The 21,726-nt window shown below is 41.3% G+C and overlaps 1 protein-coding gene across 2 annotated transcripts in view; it reads right to left on the bottom strand.

Moving 5' to 3' along the window:
- Positions 1–21,726, bottom strand: part of PLD5 (phospholipase D family member 5) — a 405,908-nt gene that overhangs the window by 311,611 nt on the left and 72,571 nt on the right. The window contains exon 1 of one of the 2 annotated variants that reach the window (XM_073899910.1): positions 19,287–19,345. The exons of the other annotated variant lie outside the window; for it this stretch is intronic. Within the exon in view, the coding sequence (XP_073756011.1) occupies positions 19,287–19,289 (3 nt within the window). The 5' untranslated portion in view covers positions 19,290–19,345. Of the gene's footprint in view, positions 1–19,286; positions 19,346–21,726 lie in introns of those variants that run through there. 2 annotated transcript variants of the gene reach the window in all.

Below are 21,726 nucleotides of genomic sequence, written 5' to 3'. Positions count from 1 at the left end.
TAGCAGTAAGCCCTTGATTCCTACCGGAAACCAAAGAAGAAAAATAGCTTATCATAAGACAAGGTCACAATGGAACCTGTCCATGTAAGGAATTCCTCATCAGATCTAAGGGATCATGGGATAATACAGGAGGGGTCCTCCTCCACCTCTATGTGGTCTGTGCCTCTGCTCAGTGCTCATCAGTGGGAGCCATGTCTTTAGAAATCTGTCCTCCAAGCCTGAAGCTTAGAACTGATGCATCTCTGAGAGCTTTATCCACAGGATGCACAGGCACACAGGAACAAATTAAATTATCCTCTTTTTCTAAGACGACCCCAGGAAACCTCGCCCTGGCATAAAGCCTTGTGGGCTGTTGAGTGTTTCAGGCTGGGTCCCATGGGTGGGCAGCACAGGAGGGCCAGAGCAGAGCAGGGACCGGGCTGATGGAGGACACCCTCCTTGGCACTTTTGTCTATTTTTCTAAATTAGATTTTGGTGCAGGAAACTCAGATGGAAAAACCACAAGGGAAGAGGCACTGGGGTTGGAGGAGAAGCCAGAAAGACAGAGGCAGACTTCACCAGGAAGACATGGCCATTTAAACTGGGATTGAGATAGAGTTGGAATTTTTCAGATTAAAAAACCTCACTCTACATGCTGCCAACTTGAGAGTGTGCCCATGTCAAAATTTCTGTGGCAGATGGCAAGGAGCAAAATGACCCCAAAATGTCAATCCTTTTTTTCTTATAATAAAGAAGAGCTGTAAAAATACACAACACAGTGGAGAGAAAAAGCAAAAAGAAACTGTGAGAGCCCTTCTTTTACAAGAATGGAGCAACACATACTAGTTCCCAGAAGCTCTGATCCTTCTACAGAATACAGTTCACGCTCCATAGAAGGGTTTTAAGATGCTCTCTTCAATTTTTTAGTTGGTTTGTGCCCCAGAAATTCTATTTCATCCCAGGACAGAGATACACATATATGTTTGTATCATCCCCCCTTTTTATGTAAATGGAGCAATCTAAATATATTGTTCCACACCTCACATTTTTTTTGTTAGTATACTGAGGGTATTATTCTATATTTATTCGTTTACTTATTCATTCATCAACAAATACTTACTGAGCCCCACTATTTTCAAGGTACTGGTCCAAGTACTTGGCACAGAAGGGAATGAACTAATAGTGTCTTTGCTCTGAGAGGGCTTATATTTACGAGAGGGAATCATACCAAAAAAAATCAAGTCTAATAAATATGTATGATGTCAGATGGTAATGAGCATCATTTAAAAAAAATACAGCTGGGTAAGAGGATAGAGTGACAGTGGTAGTGAAGGGGAAGGAGGAAGGCTTGCTTTGTGACGATGTTGCAGTAGTGACCTCAAAAGAAGATTCTGCGGATATTAGAGGGGTATCTGCTCAGACAGAAAGAAGAGCATATGCAAAGGTCCTGAGACAGGTATGTGATGATCCCAACTGAGGAGCAGCAAGGAGGTCACCATGGCTGACACAGAGTAAGCAAGAGAGAGAGTGATAGGAAACGAGGCCACAGAATGAGGAAGAGAGCCAGATGATGTAGACTCTTGTAGCCCTTGGTCAAATATCTGGCTTTAGCTGTGAATGAGACGGAAAGTCACCAGCCAGTCTGGAGCTGAGATGCAACGGGCTAGGTGTACATTTCAGAGTGATCATTCTGACTTCGGTGCAGAAGAGCTGCCGAAGCTTCTGGACACAAGGAGGCCAGTTAGGAGTTGCTGGCAGTAGTCCAGGCACAAGGTGATGCTGGTGTGGACACGGTGGAGACATGGAAACAGTGGGTGGTGGCCGGATTGTGATGCCTTGGGAATGTTGAGCTGCTGATGAACTGGGCGTGGAGAGGAGAAACAAGAGAAGTGTCAAGGATTACTCTAAGAGTCCCAGCCTGAGCTATGGAAGAGACAGCGTTGCTATTTACTGTGGCGGGAGCAAGGCTGGGAAAGGGGAGGTGATCGAGACACCAGTTTTAGACATAGCAGGTGTGATAGGCCTAGGGGGCCTCCAGGAGGAGGAGGCCAAGGGATCTATGAGCCTGGAGGTCATGGAGAGGCTGGGTGTGGGGATGGAGACGTGGGAGCTGTCAGCATACGGGTGGTGTCCTGAGACATATATCCATTCTCAACAGGTATTGTCCACTCAGACTTCGCTTCCTCTTTTTATCCAGCTTCATAATAGGAAACTTTATATTGAAATGCACATCATTGCCGGGAGAAAAGACACACAAGATACAGAGTAGGGCTGATCCTCATTATTCACAGTTTCCATACATGCAAATTTTGCCTACTTGCTAAAATTTATTTGTATCACTACTTGCAGGGCTTTCTCAGTCACTCGCAGGGGGGTGAAAACTGAGTCGCCCGACGCACACGTTCCCAGCTGAGGCTGAACGAGCAGATGCTCTGCCATCTTGTTGCAGCTTTCATACCGTAAAGAAGTGTCCTTCTTCATGGTCTCTTCAGTGCTGTGACTTTTTGTGGGGGTTTTCTTCTTTCATTTTTGTGATTTCCTTGGTGATTTCACTGTTCAACACCCCCTCACCCCCACCCCAAGCATAGTGTTGAAGTGCTTTCTGGCTTTCTTGAGCACAAGAAGGCTGTGATGGGCCTTATGGGCCAAATATGTGTATTAAATGAGCTTGGTTCAGGCATGAGTTATAGTATAGTTGGCTATGAGTCCAATGTTAACGAATCAACAATATATATTTAAAAAGGTGTCTTTAAACAGAATCACACATAGACCAAAGTTATGTATTGATTGGTTGAAGAAAATACTGGGACCAGAAGTTTGTAGGAACCTAACCTTGCATTTCCTCTAGGAGGAACATTAGGTCAATATTCACTAATTCAACATTTGTGGTGACTTTATAGGACATAATGGCCACAAATAATGACAATCAATGGATTTGCTTTTAGATCTCTTCTACCCTTGATACCTAAGACTGAAGTTACTTAGAGGTATCATCTGCCACCACTCTATGTCTTAAGGTAAACCTCACAGAGGCCAGCCCAGAAAGGTAGGGCTGTGACCTATTTTTAAAAAGTACTAGAGAAGAAAACCAAAAAGCAAAGAACTCCATTAATAATGATGTAAAGGTCAAGGGGAGGCCACCTCAAAATGGGCCACTTTGGCACAAAGATTATTTTGAGTTAAAAGCAATCAAGACCCAGCAGGTTCAGAGAAAGCTCTTGACATCCCCCACAACCACTTAAAAAGAATTTAGATAGGGGCATCTGGGTGGCTGGTTGAGCAACCAGCTTTTGGTTTCAGCTCAGGTCATGATCTCGGGGTCCTGTGATGGAGCCCCATGTCGGGCTCCATACTCAGCATGGCGCCTCCTGGAGGATTCTCTCTCTCTCCCTCTCTCTTTCTCTCTCTCTCTCTCTCCCTCTCAAAAAATAAATAAACCTTAGAAAAAAGTGAATTTAGATGGAGCATCTGCTCTAGGAAGAGAGCCATCATCATAGATAACCACATTATGATATGAACGAGGTATGGTAGACAGGAAGAAACCTAGCAAGGCTACTTGGATCAAAGTCCTCTCCTTGTCCCATTGAGTCTGAGTGGCAGCAAACATGTTTACCAAACACTTACTCTTCATTCTTCCTGAGGATTGCATTCCTTCCCTTTGAAGACCCAGACCCCTCCCCGCTTTCTCCTTAGTTCAGAATGATATACACCTCATTTTGCCTGGCTTTGGAATTTCCACGTCTGTGTGGATTCCCCACATGTACACTATTAAATTTTATTTTCTCCTGTTAGTCTGTCTCATGTCAATTTGATTCTTAGTCTGGCCAGAAGGACCTGGAAGGGGACAGAAGTTCTCACTCCCCAACAAGTACAATTATCTGCACACAGTAGACCCTCAATAAACATGATGACTGACAACTTTCAAAACCCACTAGGAGTATCTTGGAGCTCTCCTTGTCAGAAAGTATCCTTGCATCTTACCCAAATCCCCCAATGCAGCTTAAAACTCCATCCATTCTTTGCCTCCATGGTAGAAATGGAGACTTGACCACTAGCTTCTGTTAGATCAGTCCTTCATGCACTCCAACACATTTTAAATTGCCCCCTTGCTCTTCCATTTTCTAAGTAAAATAATCCCATTTACTTGTCCTTTATTTTCTGTCCTTTGATCATGTGAACGGCATTCATTCTGCTTTCAAACATGGACAATCATGCCATCTTTTTTACCCTGTTAAATAATGAATTGCAATTTCCATCGTGTTGCCTCCAAAGCCCACATGTTGGTCATAAATGTTTAACTGGTAAGGTCATTTCCTATCAAGATCTCCATTAGCAACAGTTTTAATGTGTAATTGTTCTACTGATCCTTATACTTAGGGATTCACCTTTTTTTTTTTGGTTATAAAAATATCTTTTACAATGAAGCCACATTAATTATTAAAGACAACAGTTCAAGTGCACAGAGAAAGCTTTTTATCTAAAAGAAAACCAAGACAACAAAGTAACACTTTGACTATAGACAATTAGTCTATAAATGGAAGCCGATTATAGAGAGCTTTAATGTTTATTGACTCGTGTTTTTAGAACACGTGCACCTTGGCGGGAGTGGGGATTTGGATGCAAGTTCAGGTACGATTTGTTTTCAGTCCTCATTGGCCATACGTCTTGTCATCGGTACAGTGTCCAGCCTTTGGAGAAAGCACTTCTCTAAGAAGAAGAACTGTAAGTTTGGACCACAGGAGGTTGTACCATGTTCTACCCACCACAACATGGTCATATATTTCTACTACATTTAGTATCTATTCTAATAATCTTTGCAAAAATTAGTCCAGGAATTTAAAAGAACAAAGAAGAGAAGCTTCATTGGGTTGTGAAGATAAACTATCGGAAAATGTATGTTTGGACAAGGCAAGAGAGGGGTAGCAGGATACAAAAGTAGGAGCCCTGAAAACTGAACCCCATGTCACTGCCTCCATATGGCCTACCAAGGATGGGGTCTTCTGCCTGGACCACTAGCAATCAGAGATGCCCCCAAACCCTTCCCTCACCTCCATTCGATAATTCTCTAGAATGACTCCTCCTAGTCATTTACCCTCCTCTCCGCTCTGTAAGAATTAGGTAGTTGACCAACATCTATGTAAGTACTTACTGTGGTCTGCTACTGTTGAGTGCTTTGCAAATATTCACTCATTTAATAATTCCCAATTCCCCTTTGAGGTGGTTATAGTTACAGTGAAACTGGGGTGCAGAGAAGTTAAGCAACTTGTTCAAGGTCATCCATCAAATCTGAGTCCGTGCTCTACACTAGGCTACTATAGAAGCTCCCAGACCCGTAACCCCATAAAAGGTGCTATCGTGGAGAAGTATTACTACCCCTTTCTTCATTTTATTTATTTTTTTTTTATTTTTTTAAGATTTATTTATTATCTATTTGAGAGAGAGAGTGAGAGAGCATGAGCAGGGGGGAGGAGAAGAGGGAGAAGCAGACTCCCCACTGACTCCCAGCACCCCAGGATCATGACCTGAGCCGAAGGCAGATGCTTAACCAACTAAGCCACCCAGGCTCCCACCTCTTTCTTCATTTTAAAAATGAAAGACTCTTTAAAATTGGACTTGTCTCTTCCCTTCCCATTTTTTGTTTGTTTGTTTACATTTTTTACCTTTTAGGGGAGTTTATCACTTAGTCCACTGATTGCAAAATAGTGAGGAGGAATGCAAGGGTTTTGAAGCATTCTTGGTTAGGTGTCCTTGGTTAGGGAATGACAGTAACAAGAAACTTTTTTAAAGGTCCCTAAATTCTCCTCTGGATGCACTAAGTATGTGTGGTCCACTGGAGTAATCTCCAGTCAGAGAGAGTGTGGTGGTGTTTATATTAATTGCACACTAGTAAGAGCAGGATAAGGGATTATCTACAGGAGGAGAGTGCACACAAAGAGGGTGTGTATAATGCCGGCTTCCGTGTGGGTATGTTGTTCTCAGCAGGTACGTCATCCTTCCTATTGGTACTGACGCTAACCCTTCTCAGGACACTCTCCACACTTCTTGTGTGCAGGGGGAGTTGGACCACACAACCTGGCCCCTGGACATGGCTGCTTGAATCAAGGTCCACAATGGGAAAGGCCATAGGGGTGTGACATCAGATGCTCACACACATCTCAGTCACTGGGCTGAGGCTACCATCTGGGAAAGTACCCAGTGAGGGACAGTCTTATGTAAAAATATGTTAATGAATGAACTCAGAGAGGAGTCCTCAGAGATAAACAGGAGAATGGTGATGGAGTAGACACTGTGAAACAGAAATACAGCCTGAGAGGGAGACTGAAACAGAAGCCACCGGATTTCTCTCTAAATCAGATCCAGCATCATGGGAAGCATGGGTACACTTCTTGTTGGGGTTTCAGAAAGCCCTCATTGCTCATGACAAATTTTTCTTTAACTTAAGTCAGCTTGAGTATGTTTGGGTCTTGGATCAAAAAAAAAAAAAAAAAGGCCATGATTAAGAGTCTAACCTATCACATAGGTAAGTTTATAATGTCAACAAAAGCCAAAGTCCTGATGTTAGCAAATTAAGAATTACTTCTCTCCATTCCAACTTCCCACGTCACAGGAATTAATTCAAACTGGAAAACAGTAATCTGCCAGTTTTATGGAAGTCCCTTCGATAAGTCAAAGATATTTTTCCTTTGATCTTTAAAGGCATCAAGAGGCACAAAATCAATGTAAAGTCATTTGGGGCCACTAAGAAGAAATCTGCTTTTGAGTTCTTTTAAGAAAACCCAAGGACACCGTCCCAAACCTCATGCTAGGATGGTCTTCAACTCATCAGAACACTATGATCTTGGGAATTTTTTGGAATTTTGTTGGAAATTCCTTACCACTTATGGAAGCAGTGGGAATAGGCTTAGAAGGGGAGTCTATGGTGCTGTCCTGGTTTTTATGATTTTCCTACATCCTCTTTTAATTGATAATTGTTGTCCAACTTTAAGAATTTAACCAACAATCCCTCTTTGGAGTTAAGACCTACACTTCATTCAAAGACTAGTTTATAGCCAGCACCCCTACCCCCAATGTGATGCTCTTACCACCTGTTAATTTCCTTCATAGCTCATCTCTATATGTAAAGTTCTGGTTTATTTGTTTACATGTTTATTGTTTATCTCCCTCATTAGAATCTAAAAAGGAAGCAAGGATCTTAACCACCTTAATCACCACTGTATCCCCACCACCCAGGACAGGGCAAAAAAAACCAAAACCAAACTAGTAGGAACTTGATAAAATTAGGCTAGCTCACTGCTCCCTGTTCTAAAACACAGACCAAAATGTAGAAGGCTCAAATGCAAGCAAAGTGCATTTCCTGCTCATGAAGAGTCCAAATCAGTTGCATGTGGGGAGGGGGAAGGTGCCTTTCTTAACAGGGTCTTCCTGAGACCCAGGGTGATATATCCCTGCCGTCTTCATGTGGCTTCCTAGAACTCTGGACATTAACATTCAGACAGCAGAATGGGACTAACACAGACAGTGAGGATTATTTACCTGAGGCTCACTGTATAGTAACCCTGATCGGGCAGATTACAAAGTCTATATATCTGACCAATTCTAAGGGCCAGCTGGACCCTACGAGGAGCAAAGGTGAATAGGGGCTCCTTGCCCTACAAGGTGGCCTAAGCTCTCATAATTCAGAATTTGGTTGCAGATTTAACTACCAGGGAGGTGAGATAGTGCCTTGCTGGATTCCTCCACATTCTTCTTTTCCTCTACTTCCAGTCCACAGACTCAGCACAGAACACAATAGGCAAACCCGGAGATATTACAGGTGGGGTTTCAGACTACCGCAGTAAAGTGAGTATCGCCATAAAGCAAGTCAAATGATTTTTTTGGTTTCTCAGGGCATATGAAAGTTATGCTTACACTCTAACTGTACTCTATTAAGTGTGCACTAGTATGATGTCTAAAAACACAATGTACATACCTTAATTTTAAAATACTTCATTGTGTATTAAGGAGGGCACATACTGCATGGAGCACTGGGTGTTATATGAAAACAATGAATCATGGAACACTGCATCAAAAACTAATGGTGTATTGTATGGTGATTAACATAACATCATAAAATAAAATAAAATAAAATAAAATAAAATAAAATAAAAATACTTCATTGTTAAAACATGCCAACCATCCTCTGAGCTTTTAGCCAGTTGTAATCGCAGATTCCAGATCACAATAAATATAGTAATAATGAAAAAGTTTGAAATATTGCGAGAATTACCAAAATGTGACAGAGGACATAAAGTGAGCAAATGCTGGTGTAAAAAAAGATTTGCTTGAAGCAGGGCTGTCACAACCCTTCAATTTATAAAAATTAAAAAAAAATTTTTTAGAGGGCAATATCTGCAAAGCACAATAAAATGAAGTATGCCCGTATATTCGTTCTGAAAACACTCTCCCATCTTTCTTCCTCCCTCTGCTTCCTTCCACTGCTCTGTCCATTACTCTACTTAACACTTTTAAAATTAGGTCATTTATCCCCTTGATGTTGTATAGTGAAAGAGCAAAAGAACTGGACTGGCAATTGCTTAAACTTGAATGCACAAAAATGCTCACTCAGCATATTATAAACAATAATTTTGCAGGAAGACTGGAAATAACATCCACGTCCATTAAAATGATGACAGAGAGTTACATGTTTTGGCACAGAATCATGGCCACAATAAATTAAGTAAAAAAAAAAAACCTAAATAGCATGTTTGTGAATAATATTCAGAGATGAATATTTACTTGTGAACCTAAGTGAAACACTATTTGGTTTTTTGTTCTTTCAGCACATATTTAATATGGCAGGCACTGCTCTAGCCATCAAAATTAGGATGGGAAACATGGTTCCTATTCATGGGGGTTTACGGTCTGTTGAGGAAGTTGACGTTAATCAAATAATAGTATAAATAATTTAAAATAGTGATGAGTGCTATGAAGCAACATGCAAGATATTGTGAATATATAATTAAAGAAAGACTTATCCTACTGCCTTTAGTAAAAATTATATGCATTGGTGTGTATATATGAGTGCAAGCATATGTACGCATATAAGAAAGGCAAGAATTACGTGTATATAACCCACAGGTATTAGCCCTGAATGACTGTGCTTCTCTTCTTTCATTTTCAGCATGTTTTGAATCTTTTTCAATTGCCATGTGTTACTTTTGTAATCAAAAAGAAAAACAAATTTTAATTGGGTTTATTCTTTTTTTTAAGTTTTTATTTAAATTCCAGTTAGTTAAGAGTGTACTATTAGTTTCAGGTGTACAATATAGTGATTCAACACTTCCATACATCACCTGGTGCTCATCACAAGTGCGCTCCTTAATCCCCATCACCTAGTTCCCCCATCCCCCCACCCACAATCCCTCTGGTGACCAGCAGCTCTCTATAGTTAAGAGTCTGTTTCTTGGTTTGTCTCTCTCTTTTTCCCCCCACCCTTTTCCCCTTTTGTTTTTCTTCTTAAGTTCCACATATGAGTGACACGATATGGTATTTGTCTTTCTCTGACTTATTTCACTTAGCATAATACTCTCTAGCTCCATCCATGTTGTTACAAACGGCAAGATTTCATTCTGTTTTATGGCTGAGTAATATTCCATTGTGTATCTATATCACATCTTCTTTAAACATTCGTCTATCGATGGACACTTGGGCTGCCTCCATACTTGGCTATTGTAGATAATGCTGTTATGAAGATCAAGGTGCGTGTATCCCTTTGAATTAGTGTTCTTGTAGTCTAAATATCTAGGAGTGCAATTGTTGGGTTGTAGGGTGGCTCTGTGTTTAACTTTTTGAGGAACCTCCATATTGTTTTCCAGAGTAACTGCACCAGTTTGCATTCCCATCAACAGTATAAGAGGATTACCCTTTCTCCGCCTCCTTCAATACCTGTTGTTTCTTGTGTTGTTGATTTTAGCCATTATGACAGGTGTGAGGTGATATTATAGTTTTGATTTATTTCCCTGATCATAAGTGATACTGAGCATCTTTTCATGTGTCTGTTGGCCATCTGGATGTCTTCTTTGGAAAAATGTCTATTCATGTCTTCTGCCCATTTTTTAATTGAATTATTCATTTTTTGGGTGTTGAGTTTTATAAGTTCTTTATAGATTTTAGACACTAACCCTTTGTCAGATATGTCATTTGCAAATATCTTCTCCCATTCTGTAGATTGCCCTTAGTTTAGCTGATTGTTTCCTTAGCTGTGCACAAGCTTTTTATCTTGATATAGTCCCAAGAGTTTATTTTTGCTTTGATTTCCCTTGCCTCAGGAGACATTTCTAGAAAGAAGTTCCTACAGCCAATATCAAGGAAGTTACTGCTTGTGTTCTCTTCTGGGATTTTTATGGTTTCAGGTCTCACATTTAGGTCTTTCATCCATTTTCAATTTATTTTTGTGTATAGTATAAGAAAATGGTCCAGTTTCATTTTTTGCATGTGGCTGTCCAGTTTTCCCAACACCATTTGTTGAAGAGACTGTCTTTTTTTCCATTGGATATTCTCTCCTGCTTTGATGAAGATTAACTGACCATACGATTGTGGGCTCATTTCTGGGTTTTCTATTCTGTTCCATTGATCTATGTGTCTATGCTTGTGCCAGTACCATACTGTCTTGATTACTACAACTTTGTAATACAACTGAATTCTGGAACTGTGATGCTTTCAGCTTTATTTTTCTTTTGCAAGCTTGCTTTGGCTATTTGGAGTCTTTTGTGATTCCATACACATTTTAGGACTATATGTTCTAGCTCTGTTAAAAATGCTGGTAGTATTTCGATAGGGATTGCATTAAATGTGTAGATTGCTTTGGGTAGTGTAGACATTTTAACAATATTGGTTCTTCCAATCCATGAGCATGTATATCTTTCATTTCTTTGTGTCCTCTTCAATTTCTTTTATCAGTGTTTTATAGTTTTCAAACATAGGTCTTTCACCTCTTTGGTTAGGTTTACTCCTAGGTACCGTATGGGTTTTGGTGCAATCATAAGTGGGATTGATTCCTTAATTGCTCTTTCTGCTGCTTCATTACTCGTGTAAACAAATGCAACAGATTTCTGTACAGTGATTTTGTATCCTGTGACTTTATTGAATTCATGTATATGTTCTAGCAGTTTTTTGGTGGAGCCTTTAGGGTTTTCTATATATAGTATCATGTCATCCTCAAATAGTGAAAGTTTTACTTTATTTTCCTTGCCAGTTTGGATGCTCTTTATTTCTTTCTGTTGTCTTATTGCTGTGGCTAGATCTTCCAGTACTATTTTGAATAAAAGTAGTGACAGTGGACATTCCTGTCTTGTTCCTGACCATAGAGGAAAAGCTTTCAATTCTTCCCCATTTAGGGTGATATTAGCTGTGGGTTTTTCACATATGGCCTTCATTATGTTGAGTCATGTTCCCTCTAAACCTACTTTGTTGAGGGTTTTTATCATGAATGGATGTTGCATTTTGTCCAATGCTTTTTCTGCATCTATTAAATGATCATTCTTCTGCATCTATTAAATGATCATATGATTCTGATCTTCTCTTTTGTTAATGTGATGTATCACATTGATTGATTTGTGAATAATGAACCACCCTTGCAACCCAGGAATAAATCCCACTCGATTGTGGTACACAATTTTTTTTTTTTTTTAGTGTATAGTTGGATTCAGTTTGCTAGTATTTTATTGAGAACTTTTGCATCATATTCATCACTGGAGAGATCATCTAAACAGAAAACCAACAAGGAAACAGTGGCTTTGAATGACATACTGGGCCACATGGATTTAACAGATATATTCAGAACATTCCATCCTAAAACAGCAGAATACACATTCTTTTCAAGTGCACACAGAATATTCTCCAGAACAGATCACATATTAGGTCACAAAAGAGCCCTCAACAAATAGAAAAAGACTGAAGTCATACCATGCACCTTTTCTGACCACAATACGATGGAAAAACCACAAATACATGGAGGTTAAAGAATAAATGAAAATGAAAACATAATGGTACAAAAGCTTTGGGCTGCAACAAAATTGATCTTAAGAGGGAAGCATATGGCAATAAAGGCCTACCTGGAGAAGCATGAAAAACCTCAGAAAAAACAACCTAACCTTACACCTAAAGGAGCTAGAAAAAGAACAACAAACAAAACCCAAAACCAGCAGAAGGAAGGAAATAGTAAAGGTTAGAGCAGGAATAAATGATATGGAAACAAAAGCCATAATAAAATAGATCAGTGAAACCAGGACCTGGTTCTTTGAAAAAAATTAATAAAATTGATAAACCTCTAGCCAGACTTATCAAAGAGAAAAGAGAAAGGACCCAAATATATAACATCACAAATGAGAGAGGAGCAACACCAGAGAAATACAAGCAATTATAAGAGAATAATGAAAAACTGTATGCCACCAAACTGAACAATATGCAAGAAATGGATAAATTCCTAGAAACATATAAACTACCAAAACTGAAACAGGAAGAACTAGAAAACTTGAACAGACCAATAACCATCAAGGAAGTCAAATCAGTAATCAACAAAGAAAAGGGTATTTGTCTCAGTTTTCTCAGTCACATGTCAGGCTACCTGTAGATTTGGGGTCACTGCTCTGTTCTGTCTTCCCCTCAGATAAAACCAGAATTTATATTTCCTGACTTTAGAGTGCATAAGGGTATATTACTTTGACACATTTGAAAGTAATAGGAAGCTTTGAGAAAAAATGGGTCAGGCAGACATCATTTTCCCAGGGGTCACGGTTGGCCACGTAAGGCAGGGGGGCCATCAAACTCACCTTCCTCTGGGGCCCGCGGGAAATTACACTTGTTCATGGCAACTCGGCTAAAGTTAAAACATCAGCTGTATCTCAATGTGAAAGTGCTAGCAAGACTATTATTTCTGATTAGACTTATTTTTGCAAAGATGTACTGATAGTTAACTTGCAACAAATTTTAATCTTTGCTATTTACAACTGTTTCTAGTACTTGTAACAGCTCTCCCTTAAACTTCAGTGTGAAGCAAGAGAGAAGGGTTTTGCCTCTTGCTGACATTCAAAAAACTTCTGATGGGACCACAGAAAGCATCATGTAGACTTGCCCTTCAGGTGACTTGAAAAATATCCTGGCCAATGCCCCCATAAAACATTTCAAAGCCTTACTTTGAGGCATCATAGTTTCTTTTAAAAACTGAGTACATATTTTCTGTAAATGGCATACACTCATTTTTATAAAGAACACTGTTCAAATAAGAAAAAGAATGAAGAAGAAAATTTGGAATTATCCCCCACTGTTAAGTGTGGTGAGCATATTCCTCTCTATCCCTACCCACGCACAGAGATCTACCGAGAGAAGTTTACATAAATGGGATTATTTGCTTCTTTTTAAAAAATAAAAAGGAAGGAGAGTATATAAAGCTTAAAAATAAGTAAAACTTGATTTAGGGGCTGTAAGTCAGGATCATGAAAGGCTGGATGAAGGTGCTTCCAGTGCCAGTGATGGTCTATTCTTTGAATGGGTGCTAATTACAAGACTGTGTTCATTTTGCATAAACGTGCATTGTACTCTATGATTTATGCACTTTTTCCGTTCAGAAGTTATACCTGAGTAAACATTTTTACTTAAAACCCGTTTATTAAGTAAATCAATACTCTAAGCAGAAGAAGGAGAAAACTGGGGAGAGGAAACATATATAATCCCAGAACCAATTCAGTCCATCTTAAAAAATTCATCCACTCCATGTCAATGCATTTTCACCCAAACCTACCAGGCAATTCTAAGTCCCAGACTGGGTAAATTCTATTCATCTTATTCAGTGTCATTACACATACATTATAAACATAGTTTTACAAAGAATCTCTATGCTAAGTAAACACAAACGGGGCAAATCTTAGGTGTAGCAACATATGACAATATAGCCTGCCCTTGAGAAACACGGAAGCCGATGAGCCACACATTCCATGAATTGATTCATCAGCCATAGTGTCATTCGGAAACATTAAAATCATATAGATACAGGATAATAGTTACTTAAAAAGTGAGACTGATTAAGTATATACTGGTGTGAGTTCTCCCCTTTCTCTCTATCAGAGACTTTACCTATTTCTTAAAACATTTCTATACATGCTTTCCTATATTTTGATTTCCCTACTGAAACAAAAAAAAAAACACAGTAACTAACCAAATAAGGAAATCAATCCAAGTAATTTTATAAAACAAGCTTTAAATCCAAACACAGCAAATTTCAGAATCCAAACACCAAATGCCTCCAGATAAGCTTGCCCTTCTGGGTTGGGCCATGACAAGGAGGGCTGACTCAGGGTGGTGGGTTTTGGGGAGTCTGGGCCCTTCATAGACCCCAAAATCCTCAGGGGCCCTAGATGTCGGGGCAGATAATCCATACATTGGATTGCTAAATCCCAAGAGTAAGATGGGAAGTAAGAGATGAGGGACAAACACTAACAGGCATCTGGGAATGCCGATGAGAAGTGCAGAAGCAAGAGAATCAGACAGTGGGGAGGCTGAACCTGCCTATCATAAGCTCAACCAGAAGTACTGGATACAGCCAGGATTTGATATAAATTGGAGGATTTTAATGCTATTCCCATGTCCACATTTACAGGAGACTATTTAAAGTTGCAGTTAAGGCTAACAACCTGAACTATCCCATTTGAGCATCTCCCGTAATCTTCTGAGCATCTCCCCATAGAGCATCTCTTCCCTGGAACCTATTTAATTTCTAGGTTATCCAGCTAATTAGTCTAATTAGTCTCTTTATTCTTTCATCTATCACATTGATTTTACAATCAACATTAGGCTTGATCAGCAACAACTTCAATAGTATTTTATCCATCATCCCATATACACCTGCTCTTGTGTCTTTTCGCCAAATGGGACCTGTCCAGCATCCATCATGAATCATCTGGACTCATAAGGCTGACCAACGGGATGAAATCTGAACCAAGTTCACATTTGCTTATTTTCAGCTTTGCACTTCCTTGAGCTCATTGAATGCAACTCCTTCACAGAAGACCACAGAAAGAACAAGAGAAACGATTCATCTTCATTTTATTACTGGTAGTGCAATTTATAATTTTTAATGCTCCTGACACACTCTTCAAGGAGAGACTCCAAGTCAACTGACACATTCAATTCCCTAAAATTTGCCATCAAAATAACCCCCTTCCTGACAATTAGTACCCTACCTATTCTAATTAATAAAATACTTTTATTCTGTGTGCCTTTTTTTTTTGAGGGGAGGGGCTTCATTATCCACTCATTTTCTTCCACATCTTTCCATTCATCTTATCAATGTGACTCCAGGTAATCAGTTATCAATGACTTTACTGCCTGAAGTCATTAGTCATTTCTGGCTATCTCCAATTTGCCTTCTAACGTCACCTTCAAACTTCCAAAACCTTCGGATATATATATGGGTATAGGCACATCCCCTGACCCTCTGAATCCACCTTCTTCTCTTCAGGAACATAATCAAAAGGCCACTTAGCATCTTGAGCCTCCACATTCATCCCAGAACACACTATGTTGTCACTCACCTCTAAATACCTTACTGGACTTGGGTGACAGGCTATAAAACCCACACTTTTCTTCCTTGATATGTGTCTTTTTTAATTCATTCAACAACATACACAACCTACTCTGGTATGACTACCAGGTGACGTAGTATCTACAGTCAGGTGACTCTTCCTCACTCTTCTTGAGTTAGTTGCTTCAGGTGTGAGTCTGGTTTTCCTTTTTCACGGTCACATCTAAATCAGTGGCCAGCTCAGGTGAACTGTTCATGCACCTGTCCTCCTACTTTGATGCTTTTTCATTTTCTCCCCACCATCCTAACTGAAATCCTGATCATCTTGTACCTCAATAGTTTCAAAAGCTTCCTTCCAATTCATCTCTCCACTATGATCTTTAGCCTTATCAGACCTCTGACTTTACACAAACATTAATGCAGTTATCACCATGACCCAACAGAGGTAAGAATCTCTCGTCCCCCTTTCAAGTAAGAACACTAATTATTACACAGTGTTATATTAGTTTTAAGTGTGCAATATAAAAGATGGGTGCTTGGTATATCTAAAGCAAAATATGAAATCCATTTTTTTAAGAAAAAAACTAAGCATCGTGATGAGCACTGTGTAATGTACATAATTGTTGAATTGTTATAGAACACTAATTGTTAAAGAGTTTAAAAACTTACTGTTCAAATCCACACAAACAGGTGGGTAATGCAGAAATTTAACTCTAGGTCTGAGTGCATTTAAACCCTCTTTCTATAGCGTTAGACTCTCTCCCAGATTAAGGGAACTGTTTAAGGGAAACTGGCCATAGTGGGAACATAAGAATTATGGTGTTGGTACGCAAATGATAAGAAAGCCAAACAGAGGACACCAAGAAAGAACAGATGTGTCTTGGGAGCAGATTGGATATGAGGAAGAAAGAGAAATGCCGAAGATTATTTGAAGCTTTAGAGGTTGGGTCATCGAAGGGTTGGCCTGGCTCACCTTCCTCCATACCTGAAAAGTTTGTAGGATGAGGTGGCTTAGGAAGTAAGGGCCTTGAGTTGTGCGTGGGGGGTGGGGTGGGGAGCTCAGCTGGTTGAGCATCCAACTCTTGGTTTTGGCTCGGGTCCTAATTTCAGGGTTGTGGGATGGAGCCCTACGTCAGGCTCCATGCTCAGCACACAGTCTGCTTCAGATTCTCTCTCCTTCTCCCTCTGCCCTTACTGCTCATGCGCTCTCTCTCTAAAATAAATAAATAAATCTTTAAAAAAAATAAGTAAGGGTCTTGTAATTGTTCTTACCCTTGCACTACTTTTTACTAGCTGTGTGTTTTTAGGAAAGTACTTAACTTCTCTGTACCTTACCTCAGTACAGTGGTAATAATAATAATATCTGCTTAAAAGGAAGGATGAGGATTATTAAAGTACTTAAAACACTTGGCACATAGCACATATGTCCTCGATATTTGTAAAATATTCCTTGAAAACATTCACACATTTCCTTTGCTTTGAAATAACTTAAACTTATTTACAATTATGTGGGATGGATTTAACTCTTTGTATTTTCCTTTTTTTTTTTTAAAGATTTTATTTATTTGATAGAGAGAGACACAGTGAGAGAGGGAACACAAGCAGGGGGAGCAGGAGAGGAAGAAGCAGGCTTCTTGTGGAGCAGGGAGCCCGATGCAGGGCTTGATCCCAGAACCCTGGGATCATGACCGGAGCCAAAGGCAGACACTTAACGACTGAGCCACCCAGGTGCCCCTAACTCTTTGTATTTTCTTTCAATCTGTAAATAAAATGAAAACAGGCAATCTGCGGCCAGAGCCCACAGCAGGCTGACTTACTTGGTAGGACACCCTGCAAGTCCTGACATGCTCCTGACTCTAATAAGGAGGGTCTGAAACACAGTGACCATCTTTTCTTTTGGATAAGTAAGATAACTGATCACATCAGATGAGAAACATTATGGTTTCCTTTTCATCATGGAAGATACTTCATGAAAATCTAACCTATAGATTCACTCCCCTTACCATCAAAGACCGGTTTTTCAACCCCCTGCTCTCTGGACAGAGTTCTCACTACAAGGAAAGGTAAGTACAGTTCCCTTTGCAAAAGCTAGCTGGTTAGAACATCTGCCCTACAAAACTGTGATCATTTTAGTGTTTGCAGTTCAGAAAAGCTCAATTAGACTAAAGGTTTCATTTTCATGTACAACTGGGTAATGTTTCCAACTTTTTTTTTTTTTTTTTTTTTGCAATCCTAAAAGAGGTCTACATACTTTCCTTAGATTGTGTTACTGCATTTAAGTGACTCAGTCCCTGGCGGGCTCCTTGTTGTCTCCCTGAGTACTGTACAAGGTTGTTGCTATGATTCAGTTTATGCCCACGCTTCAAGTGCGCTGGTAGGAACCCTATCTGCATTTCAGCCCGGTCCTTTTTAATTCTTAAAGGAATGTTCTCAGGCTAATAAAGAGAAGAAAAGAATTATTATGTCTCAAGAATTGAGGCAAAATATTCTAAAGCACTAAGGAGCCCCATTTAATCCTCATGCTGGGTATGTTGATATTTACCCACCCTGCTGGTCAAGGAGAAATAGGTGAGTCTTTAATGTGACTTCCCCACAGGTTGGAAGAGATCCTAGCCCGGAGGAAGATGACCCTGAGCTTTGCAGCTCTGTTTCTAGGGTCTGTTTGCTCGTGAGTGAGTGATGGAGGATGGATGATGAGGGCAGGAAGTGAAATGAAATATTCTCATCAGTCTGGTTCCCAGTGTCCCCTTTTCTGAGTTGTTGGAGAGGCAGACTTACTTCTAAAAATTCCCATATCCCTCATCAGCACTCTCTTCATTCATCTGGATTATAAACGGAATAATCATTTCCCACACATCAGCTGTGCAGTCAAATAAGTGTATTTCAGGCATTCTCTCTATACAGTAATAGGTTATATTTTCTCCTAAATGTTATATAATCTTATTATTACCCATGTCCTTCATCCCTGGATTCCTTAAAGGAAACGTGTGACGGCTCTACTGGTCCGCCGCGGGCCCCGGGCTCAGCGCACCGACCCCCACCCCCCGTGACCAACCCCACTCCTCATCCAGAGACCTCATGCTTCCAGGAAGGCATTCCTCCCCCTGACGATGTTTGCTCTGCTAGGGCAAATCAAACGAACTTCCGCAAAACAAAGTCACTTGCACTTTCTTTTAGAACCTGGGCCCCTTTGGTCGCTGTCCGCAAATGACAGTTTTGAAGGAAAGAAAAAAAAATCACTTAGAAGTTTGCTCTAGTCGTGGTTAATGTGCAGACACCTCCGATCAACAGTGACACTCACAGGATTGTGACAATTCACTCCTCAGGAAAAAGAGCTGCTTCCATATGAATGGGTTTGTACCCCCGCGTGAAAATATCAAGAAAGCAGGCAATTATTTCTTGGAGGCAGCCTCCTGGATATTACAATTGCCTTCAGAGGAAGAGCACACATCAGAGGCTGCATTAATCAGGGCTCACATTTGAGGTCACCGTGGGACTGTCCTTCCCTGGCACAGTCCAGCAAACGGTCCTTATTAATTACAAGGCTCCTGACATGAAGGAATCATTTTTCACAAGTCGGTGCTTTGGTGCCAAAGCACCAAAAGCACCCAGCCCTTCCCAGTAAAAAGCTGACAGTGCCCCAGAGCTCAAGTTCAGCCTCACGCTACCCACAGCCATTGTCACAGGCAAATGCCAGGTAAGCCTTCCCGGGTCACAAACCAGGTCTACAGAAAACTCTGGAGTTTCTTACCATTGTGATCCAATCTTCCCTCCCTGCAGAGTCCAGCAGCCAAGAGCTGTGGCCGGTGTGCCGTTCCCACAACCACTGGAGGCTCTGGAGGCAGAGAATGTTTCATGTGGTGCAAATGTATCGCCACTGATTATATTTCAGTCCCTCAGTTGCTGGCCTCGATGCTTTGGAAATCCGCCAAACCAAGCGCGAGGAGAAAGGGCTGCAGCTTCAATTTCAAAATTTCCCCGAGAACCTGCTCTTCAGAACCTGGGTCTCTCATTTAGCATTTTAAGCAAATACCAAAGGCTGCTACACTCAATTAGATCTCTCTCTCTCTTTCAGATGGGGTGTGTTGCTTTGTGGGATGAAATTACAGCAGGAGCTCCAGCTGACCCAGGGGACACAGGCACTCTGCCGACTTCCACACACCTCCAGCCTGACCAGAAACGCCACTCTTGCAATCCCGGTGGGACACAGAGGGAGGGAGGGCCGGACTGGCCAGCCCCTGGGCGCACCAGGGACACAGCAGCTCCGCGACTGCTGGGGGTCTGCAAAGCACGTCAAGGACCAAACACAGGACCTGAGTCCGGGCGACACCGTTTGGTGTCACGCTGTCACATCCAAACAACAGGTGGGAAGAAAAGTTCTTTGCTCATCAAAGCAGTCTATGAAGCATCGCTTTATCCTAAAAAATGAACTAGAAGTTCTTCAAACGCAGGGACCCTACCTGCCAAGATGCTTTAAATCTGGCCGAGTCTGCTCAGTCATATGAAACCACTGGGCTCTTTGTTCTGCCTATGTTTTGACAACATTTTATTGCTTAAAAATGTTTCTCTCTCAGAAGGAGTCAACCACACAACTAGCCCACAGCAGAGGCAGGGCCGTAATCAAAGCTCAGGCCAGGACTCTTGAAAATAATAGCACAAATAAGTAAAAGCTGCGATTAACTGCTAAACTGTTTACCTGCTTTTCCTTCCTCACTTACTATAAAGTCCAGTAAAGCGGCTGCCATGTTGGTTTTCTTCCTTTCTCTCTCCCTGGTACAGTACACGTACATTGTATAGTATTTATTGGCTGAATTCGTTAATTTTCCATAATTGTTGGAAGTGTGGGCAGTCCCACGAATTGGTAAAATTCCTTTTACTTGGAGCCTGGTGTGTTCGTGACTTCTTTTCCTCACACCGAAAAAAGAAAGGCTCCCATCCCCTAACAGGCTAGGCCTACAAAGGGCAGAAATGACTTCCAGCAAAGCTAACTATCTGCTCCAGAGCAAATTCAACCCAAGCAGTAAAATTCATGTTGATGGCCAAGGGTTCTGATTTCTTAGAATGAGTCCATGGCATTTATCAGGCCTGGTGGGATCAAGAAGTAGCTGTAAATGAACGGAGTCCAAGAAAACTACTCCCATTTTCACTCCCTGTAGGGAACCGTCTTTTAGAAGAGAAAAGCAAAAATAGTAGGCAAATCAGGTGCCTGGGTGAGACAACAGAGCCCACTTCAGTGGCCAAGACATAGCTCAGTGCTTGCACAAATTAGGTTCTAGATACTTCTTAAATTCACATACACCCTTAAAGGACTGCTCTGGAACCCTGGAATGTCCGATGCTGGTCCTCAAGCTGGGAGGAGACAACACAGCCTCACTGGGGGTCTCAGTTCATTCTGAACCCCAGTCACGGTCCCACCTCTAGGACACCCCACCACACTGTGACCCGTTCCCTGCACCGCGCCCTCTTACACTTGTCCCCGCGGGACTGAGGCGGTGACATCGATGGCCGTGCGACCAGCCAGAGAGCCTTGTCTCCTCTTTTCTGCCAGCCTCCATCTTTAAACGGTGGACACCCCCTGCTCGGGCATCAACGAAGCGTTTTCCTTTTCTTCTACCTGTTCTTCGAAGTGCGATGTCATTCCTCCCTCCATCAAGAAGATGCCCCTGATGGCTATGCCTCACAGCAATTTCTCCTCTCCGTGCCTGGTAAATAGGCTATTCCTCTATAAAATCTGTGAATGGTATCCCACTGACAGAGAGGAAGCTCAGACTACTCCCCACAGCAGTCAAAGGGCTTCGTGAAGGGGGCCCTTCGAGTTTGCTCTCCCACCACGCCCCTGCAGGTCCCAAAGAACCCCGTGCCCTTCCCTCAAATCACTGTGCTCACTCCTGCTTCCAGGCCTCTCTGCACACATGGGGCCCTCACCGGGCCTCTTCCTCTTCCCTCAGCCCTCACTGTCTGGGCCACCTCCTCCAGCCCTCCCGCAACAGCCCAACGGCAAGCTGGAGGCTGGAGATGCATCACAAGTCAGTGTGGACCACCTTTACCTTCGTGTCGCAGCCCTACACCAACCTATGCAGATTTAGAATCGGTGCCATCTCTGCAATGAGAAATGCTCCTACAAGAATACTACAGGCATTATTTGTCCCTGAGCAGAATGGACTTCTTCTCAAATAAATTACCATTGGGCA

Source organism: Callorhinus ursinus, unplaced genomic scaffold (assembly GCF_003265705.2).
Source record: "Callorhinus ursinus isolate GAN/ISIS: 27379988/994484 unplaced genomic scaffold, GSC_fseal_2.0 scaffold13, whole genome shotgun sequence".
Taxonomy (NCBI): domain Eukaryota; kingdom Metazoa; phylum Chordata; class Mammalia; order Carnivora; family Otariidae; genus Callorhinus; species Callorhinus ursinus.
The sequence above is the reverse complement of the archived record's forward strand: the minus strand, read 5'-3'. Positions and strand labels throughout refer to the sequence as shown.